This window comes from Hippopotamus amphibius, chromosome X (genome assembly GCF_030028045.1).
Source record: "Hippopotamus amphibius kiboko isolate mHipAmp2 chromosome X, mHipAmp2.hap2, whole genome shotgun sequence".
Classification (NCBI taxonomy): domain Eukaryota; kingdom Metazoa; phylum Chordata; class Mammalia; order Artiodactyla; family Hippopotamidae; genus Hippopotamus; species Hippopotamus amphibius.
This window is the reverse complement of record NC_080203.1, coordinates 76428645-76447734: the sequence shown is the minus strand read 5'-3', so window position 1 is coordinate 76447734 and position 19090 is coordinate 76428645. Positions and strand designations below refer to the sequence as shown.

At 50.2% G+C, this 19090-nt stretch overlaps 1 protein-coding gene across 2 annotated transcripts; it reads right to left on the bottom strand.

Annotated features, from left to right (window-relative positions):
- Nucleotides 1-570: 570 nt before the first annotated feature.
- On the bottom strand, nt 571-4890 carry CXCR3 (C-X-C motif chemokine receptor 3). Of its 2 annotated transcripts, none has more exons than XM_057719253.1 (2): nt 4800-4890; nt 571-2114 (listed from the first exon to the last, which is right to left on the bottom strand). In XM_057719253.1, the coding sequence occupies exon 2, from the start codon at nt 2112-2114 to the stop codon at nt 1026-1028; it is 1089 nt and encodes a 362-aa protein (XP_057575236.1). In that variant the 5' UTR covers nt 4800-4890; the 3' UTR covers nt 571-1025. The 2 variants fall into 2 exon arrangements, with proteins under 2 accessions (XP_057575236.1, XP_057575235.1); XM_057719252.1 differs by lacking the exon at nt 4800-4890 and adding an exon at nt 3345-3421.
- Nucleotides 4891-19090: the final 14200 nt, after the last annotated feature.

Here is a 19090-nt window from a genome sequence, read left to right as displayed (position 1 = left end):
ACAAGCATTGCTGTTTTCAGCCTTCCCGCCTTTGCTACTGCCGTCCCATCTGCCTGGAAATACCCACTTTCCATCTCTTTGCCCTTGGAAACACTACTTGCCCTTTAACTTCTGCTCATTTCTCTGCCTTCAAGAAGGCTTCCCAAATGGCTCCAGCTGCAGTGCTCTGAACATGTGCCACGCATTTGCCTCTTGGCATAGACTGCTTGGTATACACATCTTGGTATACACATCTATACACATCTTGGTATACACATCTATACACATCTTTCTTGCTGGGCTAAGCTTCTGGAGTGCAGGGACTATGTCTTATTTATGTCTGAAGGCCCCTTCCCCAAATTATGCCTAGACGGTGTCTAGCCAGCCAGTTGACTAACTGCTTGCCCTGCACCCATGTCCCTGGGTGCGTCCCTGTGAGTGACAGGTGTGCCCAGGAGGGCAGAGAGGAGGGGAGACAGAGACAGAGGCAGCATTGGTTGGCACAGACCCAGGGCCAGACAAGGAGAAGCAGGAAGTGCAACCCCAGAGCTTGGGCAGGGCTGGCTGTAATGATGCACTAACACACCCTGGTCCTAATTAGCTTGTTTATTGAAAAGTTTGAAGCAGAGTTTTAGACATAAAAATCAACGTGAGCAAATACAGAGGTGTCGGGGACCACAGCCACAGTCACTGTGGAGCAGAAGGTCTGGCCAGGGTACCTGCAATCATGCTGCTTTGCCTCGTACTCCTTGCGTATGAAGAAGGCTGATGCCTGGGTACTGAAGGAGGAGGGGGTGGGGTTCCGCACAGCCAAGGTAAGCAGGGCCTGAAGGCGGCTACCTCTGAAGCGGCGGGATAGGGCTGGGCAGCTAAGGAGCAGTGATGGTGCAGCCCCCAGAGCCAGGGGGGCAGCTCCCTGGGAGACCCGGCAGTACTGGGGCCATTGAGGACTCCCAGGAGTGTGTGCCTGGGGAGCGAGTGAGGGAGGAACCTGCAGTGTGGGGGGAGGCAGGCTGTGTGGTGAAAGGGGATCCCCCATCCCAGCCTTACAAGCCTGAGTAGGAGGCCTCTGTGGTCTCAGACCAGGATGAATCCCGGCGGGAAGCCGGCAGCTGCCGCTGGTGGCCCCTCTGGTCGGGGCAGCCCAGGCGCATGAGTAGCACCCACATCCGCTCTCGGAACTTGACACCCACAAAGGCGTAGAGCAGCGGGTTGAGGCAGCAGTGCAGGTAGCCCATGCCGGACGTGACCGACTTGGCCACGTCCACGCTGCTCTCTCGGCCGCAGTTGCGGGCCAAGGCCCCCAGTTCCATGAGGGTGTCCACCAGCACCACCAGGTGGTAGGGGGTCCAGCAGAAGGCAAAGGCCACCACCACCACCACCACCAGCCGCATGGCTCTGAGCCGCCGCTGGCCCCTGGAGACCAGCAGCACAGCCAGGATACGGGCGTAGCAATAAGCCATGACCAGCAGGGGCAGCAGGAAACCGGCGACCAGCTGCAGGATGCGCAGGGCTGTGTGGCCCACCTGTGGAAAGCTGTACAGGCAGTGCGTGGCGTTGAGGCGCTCGTCGCGGCGGGCGGACAGGAAGATGAAGTCCGGGAGTGCGAAGAGCAGACAGAGCCCCCAGACCACCACACAGGTGAGGGCCACGCGGGTCGGTGGCCCCCGGCGGTAGAGCTGGGTGGCGTGCACGATGCTCAGGTACCGATCGAAGCTGATGCAGGCCAGCAGGAGGGCCCCAGCGTAGAAATTGATGTTGAAGAGGGCACCCGCCACTTTGCAGAGGCCGGAGCCGAAGACCCACTGGATGGCCGCATCCACGGCCCAGAGCGGGAGCGTCAGCACCAGCAGGGCGTCGGCCACGGCCAAGTGCAGCAGGAACGTGTCGGTGCTGCTCAGGGCCGCCCGCTGGCTCAGCAGCACGGCCGCCACGGCGCCGTTGCCCAGCAGCCCCAGCATGAAGAGGAGACTGTAGAGGACGGGCAGGAAGGCCCGGTCGAAGTTGAGGCTGAAGTCCTGCGGGCAGGGTGGGGAGGCACAGCAGGAGTCACTCTCGTTTTCTCCGTAGTCATAGGAAGAGTTTTCCAGGAGGAGGGCGAGCTCGGACGCCTGGAACTCTTGGCGCTCGCTCATCTGTGGAGGGAGGGAAGGCGTGGAGCATGTGAAGGAAGGCCTTCAAAGCCACTCCTTTGGTTAGGAATTTGGGATTAACAGATACACATTACCGTATGTAAAACAGATAAACAACAAGGGCCTACTGTACAGCACAGGGAACTATATTCACTATCTTGTGGGTTATCTGTAATGGAAAAGAATCTGAAAAAGAATAGATCTGTATGTACGCCTAGCTGAATCATTTTGCCGCACACCTGAAATCCTGTAAATCAACTATACTTCAATTTAAAAAAATCACTCCTTCCAGATTTAGTCTGAGGAGACTTTCTTTGAAGCAACTCCTCAATAAGACAGGCCCGGAGGCCTGGGCTGTACCCCGTAACTGTCCTGCCTTTCTTCCAAAACCACGCCCTCTGAGCTCCATCTGCCTGGCCTGGGTGCTGGGCCAGTCGGTGACTTCCCTTCTTGAAGGCTGCTTCTCTCTCTCCCTTCTGGGTCAGCCCATCGGCCCAGGGACTGTGGACTGGAGGGAGAGCTTCCCACCCTACGCTCGGAGCCCTCCCTGCCCCGTCTCCTGTCTCCTTGCCCTTCCTTCATGGCTTACGGTCCTCAGGGTCCTGGCCACGCCTAGTTCCACCACCTTCCTCCCCAGGCGCCTCCCCACAGTCCCCTCTCCCAGTCACTGGCCCTCCTCTTCCCTCCTCAGCCCTTGTCTGGGGACCCCAGCTTCCTGCCCTCCCATGGGGCCCCTCTATAAATCAGTGAGGCCCCCCAACACATGCTTTCTGCCCGTGCTTCCCATCCCCTACACCGAGGCCTGTCACCCACCGGGGCCTCCCCCACCAAGCTCTATTAGAAATATTCCTTACCACTTTCCCCCTCAAACCACCCCAGAGCTGCAGGCCTCCCAGGAGCCAGTTCAGTCCAACACAGAAGATCAAAGTTCCAAGTCAGAGCTGAAGGGAGCCTTGGGGGCCGCAAGGGGTGAGCCTCAACCTCATCCATTTTGCAGATGAGGCAGCGAAGCCAGAAATGGGAGGGGACTCGCCTGTGGTCATTCACAAGTCAGTGGCCAAGGTGGTTTCCCAATTCCCCGTCCAGTGCTCCTTCTACACGAGCCCTGCGTTCTCTACGTATTCACTCAACCCTCTGGTGGTCCCGGCTTGTGGGCCAGCCCTGAGGTTCCCCTGGTGTCCTAGGCTCTCCACTTGGAGCTGTGGTCTGGCCTGGCTGGACAGCAGCACTTACCTCAGGGACCATGGCTGGGCTGGTACTCTGGCTGCCTAGCTGCGTGCTGCCTGCCCCTCTGCTTTGGTGCTTGTGGTCGGGAACCTGCTCTACACAGAGGAAGTGAGGGTTTCACGCGGTTCTCGGCAGCAGCCTCTTCCATGGGGTTATCTACATCAGACCTCCCTAGACCCAAGGCCATGCGGTTCCTACCCCACCAGCCCCCTGGCCTGGGGAAGCTGCTCTGGGAGTCAACCACAAGCCTGGGCCCAGAAAGACTGGGGCCTAGGGAAGAGCAGGGGTGCCTGGGCAGGGGCAGGTGCTTTGAGGGGAGAGGCCTGAAGGGGAAGCAGGGCAGCTGGCAAGGGCAGGGCAGCCCTGCTGCCAGGGGTAAGCACTGCTGCTCCTTGGTCCTGGGCTGCAGGTGATCTAGCACTTGATCACTAAATGTGTTAACTCTATAAAGGAGATGAAACCTCTTAAAAAATGAAGCAATCCATGACACCAAGTCTAGTCCTTTACCCTTGCCCCTCCCCTCTACGCGACCGGGGCAAGGAAAGGGAACTGCTAGTAACGAACTTGCTATGTGCTAGGCGTTGTTTTAGGCGCTTTCTCTGACACTGCCTCATTCCAGCCACACCGCTCCCTTGTGGGGTCGGGGGATGGTGGTGCGGTATCCTTGTGGCTCATCCAGAAAGGGGAAAGGCCTTTGCCAGACACAGCAAGTAAGGGTAGGCACCAGGCTTGAATCCACAGCTGTCAGACTCTCCTTTTACCACTCCTCACACTGCCTTCCGTTGTTTTTTAATGGATACACACTGATATAGTCACACAGTTAAAAACAAAGGAACTAAAAGCTACGTGTGTTAACATGGATGCCTCTAGAGAAGCCAGTGACGAATGGTTGGAAGAGGCAAGTGAGAGACTACTGTGTATAGTTTGACGCCACTTATGTACATTCGAAAAACCACACACACAAAACAATACCGTGTTGTTTTGGATACAGCTCTGTGCTCTAGGAGTTTAAAGGAGGGACTGGACACACCACAAATCCGTGGTTGTGAGAGCAGTTGCTTTTGGGGTGAGAAGGGGAATAGGGTTGGGGAAGAGTACATGGGGTTCTCCCGATTTTAAGGAGAAGCTGTAAAAGTGGTGGTAGAGCAAACCAGTCTCCTTACGGATGCGTGCTGTGAAAGTTCCTCCCCCACCTGGCCTGGCTCCGCCCTCCGCCCTCTTCTCCCCTCCTTATTGCGCTGCTCTCATTATCAGAGGGAAAAGGCAGCCCCTTGCCTCTCCCAGGCAGTTTCCCTCTCTCCCCATGGATGAAAAGCAGAGAGAGAGAAGGAGGGAGGGAGAGAGAGACTGAGACAGAGACTACGTACGGCATTGGGGTCCAGTTTTCAGCCAGAATGCGTCCCCTGAGCCTCCAGCCTCAGGCCTGGAATTCAGCTCAAACTTATTGACAAAAACACATACTTGTGATGCAGCGAGGTCCTTCCCCGCCTCCTGCGGCCAGAAGATGTGACTCTCCCTGCTCTAAGCAGCTCGTCACCTGCAGAATCCAGGCCAGAGGGAACTAAAGGCTTGGAGGAGGTCAGGAGCAGCACAAGTGAAGGGTCCTGTGAGGATTCCAGAAGCCGGGGCATTTGGAATAGGCAGGACTTGGCAGGTGATGCCCCGCAGGTGGAGGAAGAGGGATGGGAGCCAGGAGCGCCGTTTCCGATGCTGGTCCATGAAGAGTTTCCATTCGCTGGGCTTCTACACATGAGAGAAAGGAGGAAAACAAAAAGCTCTATTTGTTTTAACTTACAGGAGGTTCTTATATTCTGCAGTTATGCCCTTCATCCCCTTTTTGGTATTAAAAGGATCTTTTCTTTATGAAACGATGGTGACAATAGCTGACATTTCTGGAAATATCTTGTGTTGGCAGAAGTTGACGACCCGATGTGGGTCTTCCAGATACATGTTGCAGTGTACTGGTCCGTGTGAAATTTCTAAGTCTAGGGACCTCTGGTCTCCTTCCTGTGTCCCAGTCTCCTCATTTGCCACACGGGGACCATGATCCCCACCTTCCTGGGCTGCTGGAAAGGAGAAACAAGAGAAGGTCCGGTAAGAGTGTTAGAAAGGTGCGGAGAGCTTTCCCTTCTGAGTCGGGCCGTATCCTGAGAGGCCAGCCTGGGCTGTGGGGCGGAAAGAATGGGAAAAACACTGAATTCATCTGGCTCCAGCCCTGACTCCACCGTGTTCAAGATGTGTGACCTTGGACCTATGACATAACCGTTTTCAGCTGGTCTCGGCAGGGGTGTTGTAAGGTGATCCGACATGACCAAGGCTGTGAGGCCCCCACACAGGCCTCAGCCCTTAGCAGAAGCACAGCTGAGAGTGCTGAGTGTGAGGGATACTGGCCACAAACCCGGAGTCCCTGGGAGCCCTTCCACGTCGAGGGAGCCCTGGGACGGAGCGTGCTGCCCTGTAGACGTGGCCAGAGAACAGATCCTTTGGAAAGGCTCCCCTTCAACCGTAGCTGGGAGAGTTTAGCCAGCCCTGGGCTGATCCTCTGGCTGGCCCCCCTGTGTCACCTCAGGTGAATCACTTTACCTCTCTGCCTTGGTTCCCTCGTTTGAAAAGTAGGGAAAAAGCTAGTCCTATGTGTCAGGTCTGCTCTGTGACCTGTAAACGATACACGTGGCACAGGGTAAAGTACCCAGCGAGCAGCAGTTTCCTCCCCTTCTAGTAACTTTCCAGACCAGCCCCTCCCAAGGCCACAGGAGGTCAGGTCTGCAGCAGGCCGCAGCTGTCTTTCACAGCTCACATGGCTCAGAAGGTGCCTGGGTCACGCTGCCCAGCCAAGCCCTCATCTGTGCCTCTAATTTGGCCCTCTCCTATCCCAAGCAGCCCCCAGACCAGGTCAGAAGCAGGCCCTGCCCTGGGAAGACCCACTTAGCCAGAGGCCTGCACCCTAAGTTCTGGTAGCTGCGCCCTTCTGTTTCTGGCCACCCGAGCCACCAGTGGGGAAGCTTCAGAAGGAAGTTAGTCAGAGCGAAGCTGCTCCGGGCCCCACCTGTGGTCAAGGTGTGAAATGTGCACCTGTCTCTTCTCTGCCACCCCTCCCCCTGTTTTTTTTTTTTCTTTCACACCTCTGGTCTGTGGTTTGGGGAGATGGGAGGCTTGAAGGTCTGAGCCCTGGGCCTGGTCCCTCACAGGAAGGAGGGCCTCCACAGCTGTCTGTCAGGCCAGCCAGGGAAAGGGGCCACTTCCTCCTCCTCCTCCATCGCAGTGTCTGCTGTTTCACAGCCTCTCTTGCAGCTTCTCCGAATGCCCCTGGGAGCCCTGCTCCCAAAGCCCCTTGGATTCGGCCACCAGCCCCCAGCTGTCAGGGGAGCAGGCTTAGTGAAGCCCAAGCTTTCCATGGGGCTCAGGTGGTGGCCTACGCTGGGGCAGAGCCTTTCTTATACCAGATGAAGAAGAGTCCCAACCCCACAAAGCGGGTGTGGGTCTGCCCCAGACAGTGTTGGGACTCTGCGCTTCCTTCTGCCAGCTCTGCATTTCACAAGAGAAGGAGAGCTTAAGTCACAGCTAGGCCCAGGAACTGGGGACCATCCCCTCCTCTGCCCTTTTCCCTGCAGCGCTGAGCCCTACAGGGGGGCAAGTCCTTTCTAAGTGCTGGGGCCATGGGCCAGGGCCTCGGCAGTCCAGGCCCATGGGACGGAGCCCCCAAGCTATGGGGGTGCTCATTCTTTTGGGGACCAGGGATGGAGGATGTTGCTGCCATTTGTCAGGTGGCAAAGGGAGACAAGTTAAGTCAGGCCATGGGAGCAGCAGGTGCCAAGGCCAGGAAGCGAGGAAGGGCTCGTCACTTGGAAAAGAGGATATTTATGAGAGCTGGGGGGGTGGAGAGGGCTGGAGAGTAGTTCAGGACCCAAGCCTCGCCACCAAACACAACGACCTTCCTGTCAACCTGTCCGCATCAGTGCCTGTGTACCGGTAATAATAGCTTCCATTTGGCAAGCCCTTGTTTTCGTGCACACGATCTACTTTAAACCTTTCGGCCTCCCGGGGAGGCAGAGGTTGCTGTACTCATTCTGTAGAATGGAGCGGAGGTTCAGGGAGGTGACGTGACCTGTCCCAGGCTAGTCTGCCAGCAGGGTTTGTGACAACATTCCTACCCAGGCTGCTTTCTTTCTTTCTTTTTTTACATTATTAAGCATTTGCATTATTTATTCATTTATTCAATTATATTTTTCATCTGAGTTTAGAGGATGATGCTGGTCATGAACATTTATATATAATTACTTGTATATGTAATTACTTATTATATACATAATTACTATATGTAATCCAGGCTGCTTTCTAACGTGCTCTCCTGAGCCCCGCCATCGTACTGCTGCCCAAGGACTGGATCTTTCAGGAGCCACACCTAACTCATCATGCGGCCCCAACCAGGTATCTTGTGTGAGGGCAGGTGCTCCCCCAGCAGGGTTTGTGCCCTAGAGGGAGCTTTGGTAGACCTCACCACATCCCCATTCTTCTGCCCTGCTCCTCCCCACTTACGAGGGAGAAGAAATGTTAGAATATCTCCAGGATGAGGAGCCTGGAGGACCAAGCAAAAACCTGCAGAGTGCCAGACCCCTTTTGTGATGCCTCCAGGAGGATCTGTGGTGCTTCCAGAAGTCTCCATCCCACCGCAGGCTCCTGAAGAGCTGGCTTGGAAAATTCCCCACCTCTGTGGTCAGTGGGCATCTGTTCCCAACCCGCCCCGTCCCTGGGACGCCACCCCTGCTCTCGGGCCTGTCCGGACCCTCCAGAGGTGCAGGTGGCAACATTGGCAACGCACAAAATTTTATCATGGAAGCCTGATCTTGATTAATTCTTTTTTTTTTTAAATTGAAGTATAGTTGACTTACAATGTTGTGTTAGTTTCTGGTACACAGCAAAGTGATTCATATATATATATTCTTTTTATTTTTATTTTATTTATTTTATTTTTATTTTTTAAGCTCTTTTTTATATTCTTTTCCATTATGGCTTATTACAAGATATTGACTATAGTTCCCTGTGCTCTACCAGTAGGACCTTGTTGTTTATCTATTTTATATATAGTAGTTTGTACCTGCTAATTCCCAACTCCTAATTTATCCCTCCCCCACCCCCTTTCCCCTTTGGTCACCTGAGTTTGTTTTCTGTGTCTGTGAGTCTGTTTCTGTTTGGTAACTAAGTTCATTTGTGTCGTCTTTTAGACTCCACATACAAGTGATATCATATGGTATTTGTCTTTCTGCCTTCACTTAGTATGATCATCTCTGTATCCGTCCATTCCATTGCTACAAATGGCATTATTTCATTCTTTTTTATGGCCAATATCCCACTGTATATATATGTACCACATCTTTATCCATTCCTCTGTTTAGACATTTAGGTTGCTTTCATGTCTTGGCTATTGGAAACAGTGTTGCTATGAACATTGGGGTGCATGTAACCTTGATGGGTTCTTGAGTCCCCATCACGCCCGCAGTGAAGAGGTGGAGGCTGTCTCCCTGCGTTGCTCAGCTGGGCTGCGCCATGGAACAAAGTCATTGGCAGCCTCAACATTTGCTTTTCGCGCTTCCTTGGGTCACCCCAGAAGAGAGGTCAAATGGGATAATAAGAGCAGCTGACATCTATTGATTACTTAGCTATGTGCCAGCCACTGTTCTAAGAGCTTTATTGGGCTCATTTAATTGAGCTCGTTTAATACTCACAACTATGTGGTAACTATGACATCGTTACTATTATCCAACGGCAGAAACACAGAAAGTTTAAGGGACTTGCTCAAAGCCACACAGCCAGCAAGTGCAGAGACCTCCTACTCTCACCTATTATACTATCATGCCTTTTAAGGTGAGGGGGACTGAGACAGAGGTGGTGTTCAAAGAGAAAATGACTTTGGTCTTCTTTGTAGTGTTTTACAAGGAGACTGGATTCATGTATTACCTGTATGATTAAAAAAAACATCCAAAATGAAAATAAAATTAAACTAAAACTCTGGGACAATTGGTGAAATTTGAACATGGCCTGGAGATAAGAACCTTATATCCATGCTATTTTGCTAATGAATATCTTTGTAGAAATTATGATTGAGGAATTTAGGCGTAAAAGCCTATCACATTTGCAGCTTTCTCCCATATGACATGAAAGAAAACAGATACGCAGAATGAGAGAGGATGCACAAAGGATAAAGGCAATGGGGCAGTGTGCTAATAACTGGTGATACCGGGAAAGGGTATAAAGGAGGTCTTTGTACTATTCTTGCAACTTTTCCGTAAGTTTGAAACTATATCAAAACAAAAGTTACTGAAAGGATCTGTCTCATGCAGGATGGGTTTGGTGTCAGATGCTATTCCCAGGATCAGCTTAAAGGTTTTGTGAGAAGAAGGTGGGGCCGAGGTGGCCTGGGAACGCTCCTTGGCTGTGTCCTCTGGCCTCATCCCTGAGAAGCTCCCTCCCATGGCTCAGTCCCCTCCTATCCTCCCCTCCAGCCTCACTTTGCTTCTGGACTCGTGGCTTCTTCCCTTTCCCCACCGTCTGGCTACCCCCAATCTCTCGGCCTGGAGTTCCTCTCGGTTTTCCCTGCTGCCTTTTGAACCAGGAAGGGAAGCGCTGCCTGCTCTCCAGGTGGAAGACACTGGCAGCCCAAGCACTCCTTCTCCAAGCCCCTCAGGGGCCCTCAAAGAATACAGGCTGTGCCTGAGGCTCTCAGGGTGACCCCATTCTTGGCTCAGACGGGCTGTAGAGAAGGGATTGGGGCTTGTGTCCTTCAGAGGATGTCACCAGCTGAGAGCCTGGAGTTCCTGTTCCCAAATAGAAGTGGGCCTGCCAAGATGGGTGAGACCCCTGCCTGCGAGGCCACTCTTCCTGAAGAGCCAGCAGTCTTGGCAGGGGTTATTGGGTGCTGCTGAGCTCCCAAGAAGAGGAAAAGGCACACCCTGGAAACTACATTGCCTGCTGCCAAGGTGCTTCACCAAGCAGCAGCTGCTGAGTTGTGGTGTCCCTCCCTGGGTCCTTACCTCAAAGGGAGCCCAGTTGTGCGTTAAGCTGGCCTCCTGGGACCCTGCACAAGGCCTCTTGCTGATGGGCCTGACGCTGGTCTGAACTCTTCCTGCCTGGACTCTCTGGCCTTCTGGAAAATTCCTCAGCCAGTGAAACCAATTTCCTAAAATCCCAAGGGGGTGTGGTGGTGGCCTGAGGGACTTTGTCCACATGTCCTGTGCTGCCACGGCCCTGGCTTGCCTTTCATTATTGTTGGGACCCTATTTTTCCAACTTGGCACTAAATCATCTGCACGGGTACAGGCACTGGGGCTCGTCCAGCCAGAGCCGAGCCAGCCCCATGCCAGGCAGTGTGGCAGAGCAGGTCAGCACGTGGACTTGGGAGCAGCTTGCTGTTCAGGCGGTCTGGACTGGATTCCTGGCTCTGCTGTTTACTAGCTGTGTGACCTTGCACTGGTTACTTCACTGCTCTGTGCTTTGGTTTCCATCTCCAGAGGAAGAGTCAGTATGCTGTATATGTTGAGATGCTCTGGACAAGGCCTGGCATGTGGTCAGTGCTATATCTGACTGTTAGCTACCCTCCTCATTGTGGCTGTAGAGGTCCTCCCAGGACCGGGCACACCCCCCGGGGGTAGCTTCATTTAAAATTTTATTTATTTATTTTATTTTTTATTGAAGTACAGTTGACTTACAGTGTTGTGTTAGTTTCTGGTGTACAGCAGTGTGATTCAGTTATACACATATGATATCGGGTGGCCTTGGCCCACAGCAGCTTGAAGCAGGGTTTCAGTTCCCGGCCAGCGATTGAGGTCGGGTCGCGGCGGTGAGAGCACCGAACCCTAGTCACTAGACCAGTGGTCAGTGACAAGGCCCTGGCCCTACGGCTTTGGAGAAAAGAATTCCCACAAAGATGGAAAGTAGTGAAACAAGTAAAGTATTTATGAAGAAAAAAAAGTGTGTGGATAGACACATGGGCCGGCTCAGAGAAAGTCGTGCCCTCATGGCAGTTTGAATCATTTATATGGGGCATTTCTTCCATGTTTCCTTTGACCAATCTTTTCTTTTTTTTAAAGCTCTTTATTGGAATAGAATTGCTTTACACTTTTGTGTATTTATTTATTTATTGTCTGTGTTGAGTCTTTGTTGCTGCACATGGGCTTTTCTCTAGTTGCAGCGAGCAGGGGCTACTCTTCGTTGTGGTACGTGGGCTTCTCATTGCTGTGGCTTCTCTTATTGCGGAGCACGGGCTCTAGGCGCATGGCCTTCAGTAGTTGTGGCACATAGGCTCAATAGTTGTGGTTCACGGGCTCTAAAGTGCAGGCTCAGTGGTTGTGGCGCACGGGCTTAGTTGCTCCCCGGCATGTGGGATCTTCCTGGAGCAGGGATCGAACCTGTGTCCCCTGCATTGGCAGGCGGTTTCGTAAGCACTGTGCCACCTAGGAAGCCCCCTGACCAATCATTTTGATTTGCCTGGTTTAGAGTCCATATTTGGTGTATCTCAGGATTTTCCCATGTGTGTGTGTGTCTCTCTTAGCCAAGATGGAGTCCATTGAAGAGTCCTATGGGTAGGTTTGGTCACTTGGCATCACTCCCCTTTTGACCTCCAAGGAGGCTTTCTGTGCATGTGTAGTTGGGGGAGGTCTCCTGACTTGAAGAATGAGGAATATGTGGTCTTTCATCTTCTATCTGGGCAGGACCCAGCCTCCTTTCCCAATTGTCCTGTTATTCCTGTCTCAGAGTATTGGTCCACAGGGAATGAATTCTGTCTATTTGCCGTGGGGGCCCATCTGTCTCCTGCTTCATATATATCTATTCTTTTTCTCATTCTTTTCCATTGTGGTTTATTACAAGATATTGAATAGAGTTCCCTGTGTGATACAGTAGGACCTTGTTGTTTATTTTATATATAGTAGTTTGTATCTGCTAATACTAAAGTCCTCCCCCCACTCCATTTTCCCCTTTGGTAACCATAAGTTTGTTTTTTTATGTCCGGGGGGCAGCTTCATTTGCGTTGAGGTACTGCATACCCGAAACTGGAAAGCCTGAGCCTTGATCCTGAGTTGCCGAATTGGTCAAAGCACTGATGCCTTTGGCTGTGGGGCCTGAATGACAGTTTGATCCCAGTGCCCAGGTCTTCATGTGTGATGAGGTGAGAGGTCCCTTCCAGACGCAGAGCCTGGGCTGGGTGGGCTGTCTGCTCTGCTCTGCGACTGCAGAGGGGACTGGGTCTAGAAGCTGAGCCTTGCTTCTGAGGATCAGGACTTAAAAGGAGCTTGAGGAGACACTGAACTGAAAACATGCTTTCCCCTGTGATACTCACAAGTTCCTCACTCACAGAATACCATGTTAATTGCTGACTCAGCCAGAATGTCTGTTGATGATGGGACAGACAGATGACAGCAACAATACTAATCAGTAATGCTTATGTAGCACTTATCATGCCGTTTGAAGCACCTCTACACATGCATATTCTCCTAACAAGTCTTTGAGAGGTTCTATTTTTATTCCTATTTTAAAGATGAGGGCACAGACTCAGGTCAAATAACTTGCGCGGTGAAATAGCTGATGAGTGATGGAGCCTGGCTTTCAAACCACGCAGTCTAGCTTCAAAATCCATACTCTTAACCACCCTTCTCTACTGTCTTGAGTTTGAAAAGGCCATTATGTGATTTTAAGAGAAGCAGAGGTGCCTGAAGCTGAGCGGCAACTGGGCCCAGGATGGATGTGCTACCCGTTATACAAATCCCCAAGGCAAGGCCACTTCTGCGACAACGGGGCTCCTCAGGTGTATTTCACAGCCCGTGCCAGGACAGAAGTGAAGGAGTCAGGAACTCGCTGGTTACCATGGAAACCAGCCGTGTGATAAAGCTCCAAGCCGAGCCTGTCTGGGTCTAAAAAAGAAAGAAAGAAAGAAAAGCAAATAATATTTTTTTTTAATTCTAGATTTTTTTGGAGAATGGCTTAGGACAAACCCTCTGTGAAACTCAGATGAATTTTTAGCATATTTGCTACTGAATAGCCAGTCTTTCACATAACTAGCCTGAGGATTTATAAACTACTATAGTGTATAGTATAGATAGAGAAGTGCTTGTGTGTGAAGAGGCATAGGATGGGATGGTTGAGGAGGATGGAGGTGGTGGAGTGAGGGAAAGAGTTGGAAGAGGGGAGAGAGTGTGGGGTAGGTAGGCATAAGGAGACAAGATAAAGGGAGGGAAAGTGTCCACTGGAGCGTGGGTAGCAGGGGTGGCAGGGAGGGGAGAGAGAAGGTGATTTAGAGCTGGAATACACAGCACTGATTGGCCACCCCCAGCCCAGTCTGCCTCTTGTGGGTTTCCATCCATTTTTGCCATGAGGAGAGCATCCACTATGGCCCCTCGGCTTGTCCCCTGCCCTCACGTCAGGTCTCAGAAGGTTGGCATAAAAGGGGTCTGTTTAGCCTCTTTGAACTCCAATTTAGTGACAAGGAAACTTTGCTTTCTCACGTAACACCCCTTCCTGTTCCTGCTATTATTATCCCCAAACGTGAGTTGTCTGTAGGACACACTTTGGCAAACATCAGCCCAGAGAATGGAGGCTGTTCTCCTGGCCTGGCCTTCAAGGCTTCCATGATCTGGCCCCAGCCTCCTGCCCAGCTGGATTCTCTGCCCTGCTTTGTGTATCCTGTATGGTCGCCAAACTGAGCCGCATGCAGTTGCAAGCATACCCCAAGTTTTTACCACTTGGCTGGTCTCTACCTGAGTCCTACCCCCTGTCTAGCACTGAAAGATACAGCTCAGAGACATGAAGGCATTACAAAGTCCCTTTATATAGATCCCATGGCTGTGCCGAGGGCCCTAGCCAATGAGGCAGACACAAAGGAGAGGTGAGAAGACCCATGGGAGGAAGCAGGACGTTTCAGTACCCTCTGCCTACCTTCCAAAGATAGAAATGGGTTGAAGTTATTCTGTGGGGCAAGTCTCCGACCAGAAGTATCCTTTGCTGTCTGATCTCTCGCCTCCAGCCTTCTCCCCCTTGCAACCACTCACTCCACTGGCAATCACTGAACACGTATAGAAAGGCCAAGAAGACAGGCTCGGGAGGATCTCAACGGGGGTCCTACTGAGGACAGGAATCATGCAGCATGGTAATAGTAAAGGAGCTCTGTTTGGTGTCTGACAGGCCTTGGTTTCAATCTCATATTGGCCACTCAATAGCTGTATGATTTGGACAAATCACTTCACTTCCCTGAGCCTCAGTTTCCTCATCTGCAAAGTGGAGATAATACCTACCTCATATGACAAGGATGAAATGCTTGTTGAAAGGATTACATGAAATGAATTTAGGAAAACCACCTAGTCAAATACCTGGCCTTCTTTGATACCCACTCTAAAGTAGCCACCCCCTATCCCTCTCTATCCCTTTAGCTTATTTTATATTCATCACCACCTACCATTTATTTGCTTATTTCCTTAGGACTGATCACTCTATCAGAATACACTTTTCACAAGGGATATAATTTTTTTAAAAAATTACTGTATCCCCAGTGTCTTGAATAGTTTCTGACCCACAGTAGGTACTCATAAATATTTATTGAATATAAATGAATGGCTAGTGGGTTCTGAAAGGGTAGACACATGACATATATATACGTATTGCATACGACCTGCAGTGCTGTGAGTTTGGGGTATTGCTGCTGTCAAGCATGTGACCTAGCACAAGGTGTGTTCTGGGGAGTGCTTTTTTAGGGCCTGTGTCTGGGGAACAATGCCTATTAGCATAAAGGTTTTGGGAAGTTCTGCTGTAAAGACAAGAGCAGCCAAACTCATTTGGTTACCATGTTAGTTCTGCAAGGCTGCCATAACACATGATCACAAACTGGGTGGCTTAAAACAAACACCAGAAATTTATTCTGTCACAGTTCTGAAGGCCAGCAGTCTAAAATCAAGCTGTTGGCAGGGCCACACTCCCTCCAGAGCCTCTGGGGAGAATCTGTTCTTTGCATGTTTCAGCTGCTGGCATGCACGCCTTGGCTTGTGACCATCACTTCCATCTCTGCCTCCATCTTTATATGGCCTCCCCCTCTTCTGTGTGTCTAATCTCTCTCTCTCTCTCTTATAAGGACAATTATGATGGCGTTATGGCCCACCCAGATAATCCAGGATTGTCTCCTCATCTCAAGATCTTTAACTTCATTATATCTGTAAAGACTTTGTTTCCAAACAAGATAACATTTACAGGTTCTGGGGTCTAGGACTGGACAGATCTTTGGGAGCCATTATCAGCCAACCACAGTCACTATCTCCCCTATTTCCCACAACTCCTCTACTATTTTGAGAAACAGTGACTTGAGAAAAACGGGTTTTTAGAAAGGATGGGAGTGGAGATGGGAGTAGAGTACTGGGAGAAACAACTTCTTGGAAACATAAAAGGCTACTACAATTGTCAGGCCCTCCTCAGGGTGGGAGAAATGGGGCTGGATATTGACCAAGCTCTCCTGCTGATTCTTTTTGTGTGTCAAGGACTAGGACCCACTGCGTACAAAGACATGGAGAGGTAATTACAACTGATGGAGAGTAATGTCCGTGCTGTACTTCTCATTTAATTAGGCCGGGGAGGGTGTCTGGATATGGGTGGTTTTCAAGAGCTCTCCAGGTAATCGTAATGCGTAGCAAGAGTAGAAAAGCACTTGGACAATAGTGTTGAGGTGGTGAAAACGTCAAAATACAGCTGTCAGTGAACATTATCTTTAAGAGGAGTAACAAGGTTCGTAACGTTGACATCCATAATTAACCCTCTTGACCTTCTCAGGGAGATAATAACGAATGTGAAAGTGCTGGGAACACTGGCTGCTTCTGTGAGGGGAGGGTGGGGAGATGCCCAGCAAGTGTGAGGGGCAGAGAGAAAGCAGAAAGCGTCCCTGGAGCCACCGATGTTCAAGAGCCTCAGTCCCCAGCTGCAGCCTACAGAGCCAGGGCTGGCGGGACACGGGGACTCAGCAGAGAGCTGCCAAGAGTTGCTGGGAAGAAAAGGTGGTGTTTATTTAATTAAAAAAAAAGGGAAAGCCCTTGGTCTGGGCCTAGTGGTCAGCAGCCTCTACTCCCTTCTGGCCCAGATGGAGGGGGCAACACTGCCATGATTGCGGAGGCCAAGGTGGAGGAGGGGTCTGCAGCAGCCCTGCTGGCTCTCGGAAAGAGAAGCTGGCCTTTAGGATGGGCCAAGTGCTTTTGGTACCAAAGTATTAAATGTACGTGTGAGGGTCAAGCTAACTGGTATGGAGTCTCATGGTGATGGACTAAACCTTTTTGAGGTTGGAGCTTCCATAAAGGAATATTTCCTTTCTCCGTGGGGTCTTTTAAAATTTTTTTAAAATTTTCTATTGGAGTATAGTTGATTAACACTCCATGGGGTCTTATCCAGGGCTTTTCTGTTCACTATCTCCTTAACCCCCCTAGCTCTCTGGGGAGGTAAGCCAGGCAGGCATTACTGTTATTTTTTTCTCATTTAAAAATTGTGCTAAAATATACATCACATAAAGCTTACCATTTTAACCATTGTTGGGGACAAGGAATCACAGATACATTTTTATGATAGGCGATAAACTCTTCACATATAGAATATCACATTTAGCCTCAAAATCCCAAATCATTTCAGTCTACAGAAAGGATAAAATGAAATGGTGGCTTTGAAGCTGTCTTTTGTAAACTTTAAAGTTTTAGCTTATTTTGAATCATGGTAAATATCAGGAAGAATACACTATTTACTACATTTTATGTCTGACTCTCAGCCTTCTCCCCCAACAGTAATGGGATGGAGTAAGAACTACATGTCAGTGTGGACTCAGACTCTGTTTTGAGTCATTTAATTTAGATACATTATTTTAACATAAGTGCTTTTAGTTTGGCAGCTGGCATGAATTTTTTTTTCTTTTTTTTTTTTTTTGTGGCACACGGACTTAGTTGCTCCGTGGCGTGTGGGATCTTCCTGGAGCAGGGATCGAACCTATGTCCCCTGCATTGGCAGGCGGATTCTTAACCACTGCGCCACCTAGGAAGCCCCTGGCATGAAATTTTTAAAAACTGTGGCAAAATACACATAACTTAAAGTTTACCCTCTTAATTATTTTTGTCTACAGTTCAGTGGCATTAAGTATATTCGAAGTTTTGTGCAATCATCACAACCATCCATCTCGAGAATTCTTTTCACCTTTTTCAACTGAAACTGTGTCCATTAAACACTAACTCCCTTCCTCCCTCCTCTTAGCCCCTGGCAACTACCACTCTACTTTCTGTTTCTATGCATTTGACTACTCTAGTTACTTCATGTAAGTGGAGTCATACAGTATTTGTCCTTTCTTGACTGGTTTATTTCACTTAGCATAATGTCTTCAAGGTTCATTCATCTTATAAATGTGGTAGGACTTCCTTCCTTTTTAAGGCTGAATAATATTCCACTGCATGGATATACCATGTTTTATTTATCCATTCATCCATCAATGGACATTTGGGTTGTTTTCACCCTTTGGCTATTGTGAATAATGCTGCTATGAACGGGGATTATTATTTTTCTGGACAGGAAAGTGAGGTTCAGAAAGGATCATACAGCAAATTAGTGGCAGGGCCAGGATTCAAATGCTGCCTTGGCCCAAATCCTACTCATTGGCTGGGCTAGGTGGGCTCCAAAGAAACAGTTGCCCTGCTCTCTACCCTTCCACTTCCAACAGCCCTTGCTACCCTGCGAGCTGGCCATTCACACTCCCTGGGAGCTTGGAACAGAGCCCTATAGTAAAGAGTCTCATGGAGAAAGCCCTTTGTCTTGCATAAGCCCCAGGGGCCAGATGGCTAGACACCTCTGCTTGGGTGACATTTGTGCCTGTTTCTTACCAAAAGGAAGATGTTGAGGTCTCTCCTCTCCTAGTCTGTGTCCTGCCTCCTAGGGCTTCCTGACACCCTGGCCTCCAATAGGGCATGTTTATTCTTGAACAAGCATCACACTAAGCCCCCAGGAGGAGCTGGAAAGAGAAAGAGACAGGCAAATTCCTGCCTGGAGTTTTCTGTCCAGGCTAGGTCTGAGAAACAAGTTTCTTACAAGCTGTACGGCCTTCTTTTCTTTCATCCTCCCAGCTACTATCAGACATTTAGAAAGAAAATACCTCATCAAAGCTTTGCATGACACTTTTGAAAACTTCTTTGTGTCTAAGCATGTGGGAAATCCCCTGAAGGTAACCCTATCTTTCTTGCCTGCTTCTAAGCAAAGACCGCCCCTTCAATAAGCATGAAAGTTAGAGGAATCAAAATTCCCAAAGGACGGGCATTAAATCTTCAAGTGGTATTTCAGCCACAAGTCACACTCCATTTTGTGTTTCAGTATGCCATAACCCAGTCAGTCATCTCACCAGGAGTGTGGGACGGAATGGAAGGAGCCAACCCACAACCCAGTGAATCCAAGTGTGGCAGCTGGTGTGGGAGAGAAGCGGGTTGAAGCTTGGGCAGACAGTGGTTCTGGCAGACTCTGTCGGTTGTCTGCCCGACAGCCATGCCCCGCCCCTTCTTTCCCACAGGAACAGCCTTTCTCCCACAAAAGAGATTGGAAATGCCAGGGACTCAGTTTCTCAGCCTCCCTTATAGGTAGGAGTAGTTATATATGATGACAGTTCTGAACGTAAGGGGAAATACATAAGGGGAAATAAGCTAGAAGGCTTCAGGGAAAGGGTTCCCTGTCTTAAAAAGAGAAATTGGTGAGGCGTGTTCCTCCTGTAGCTTCTTG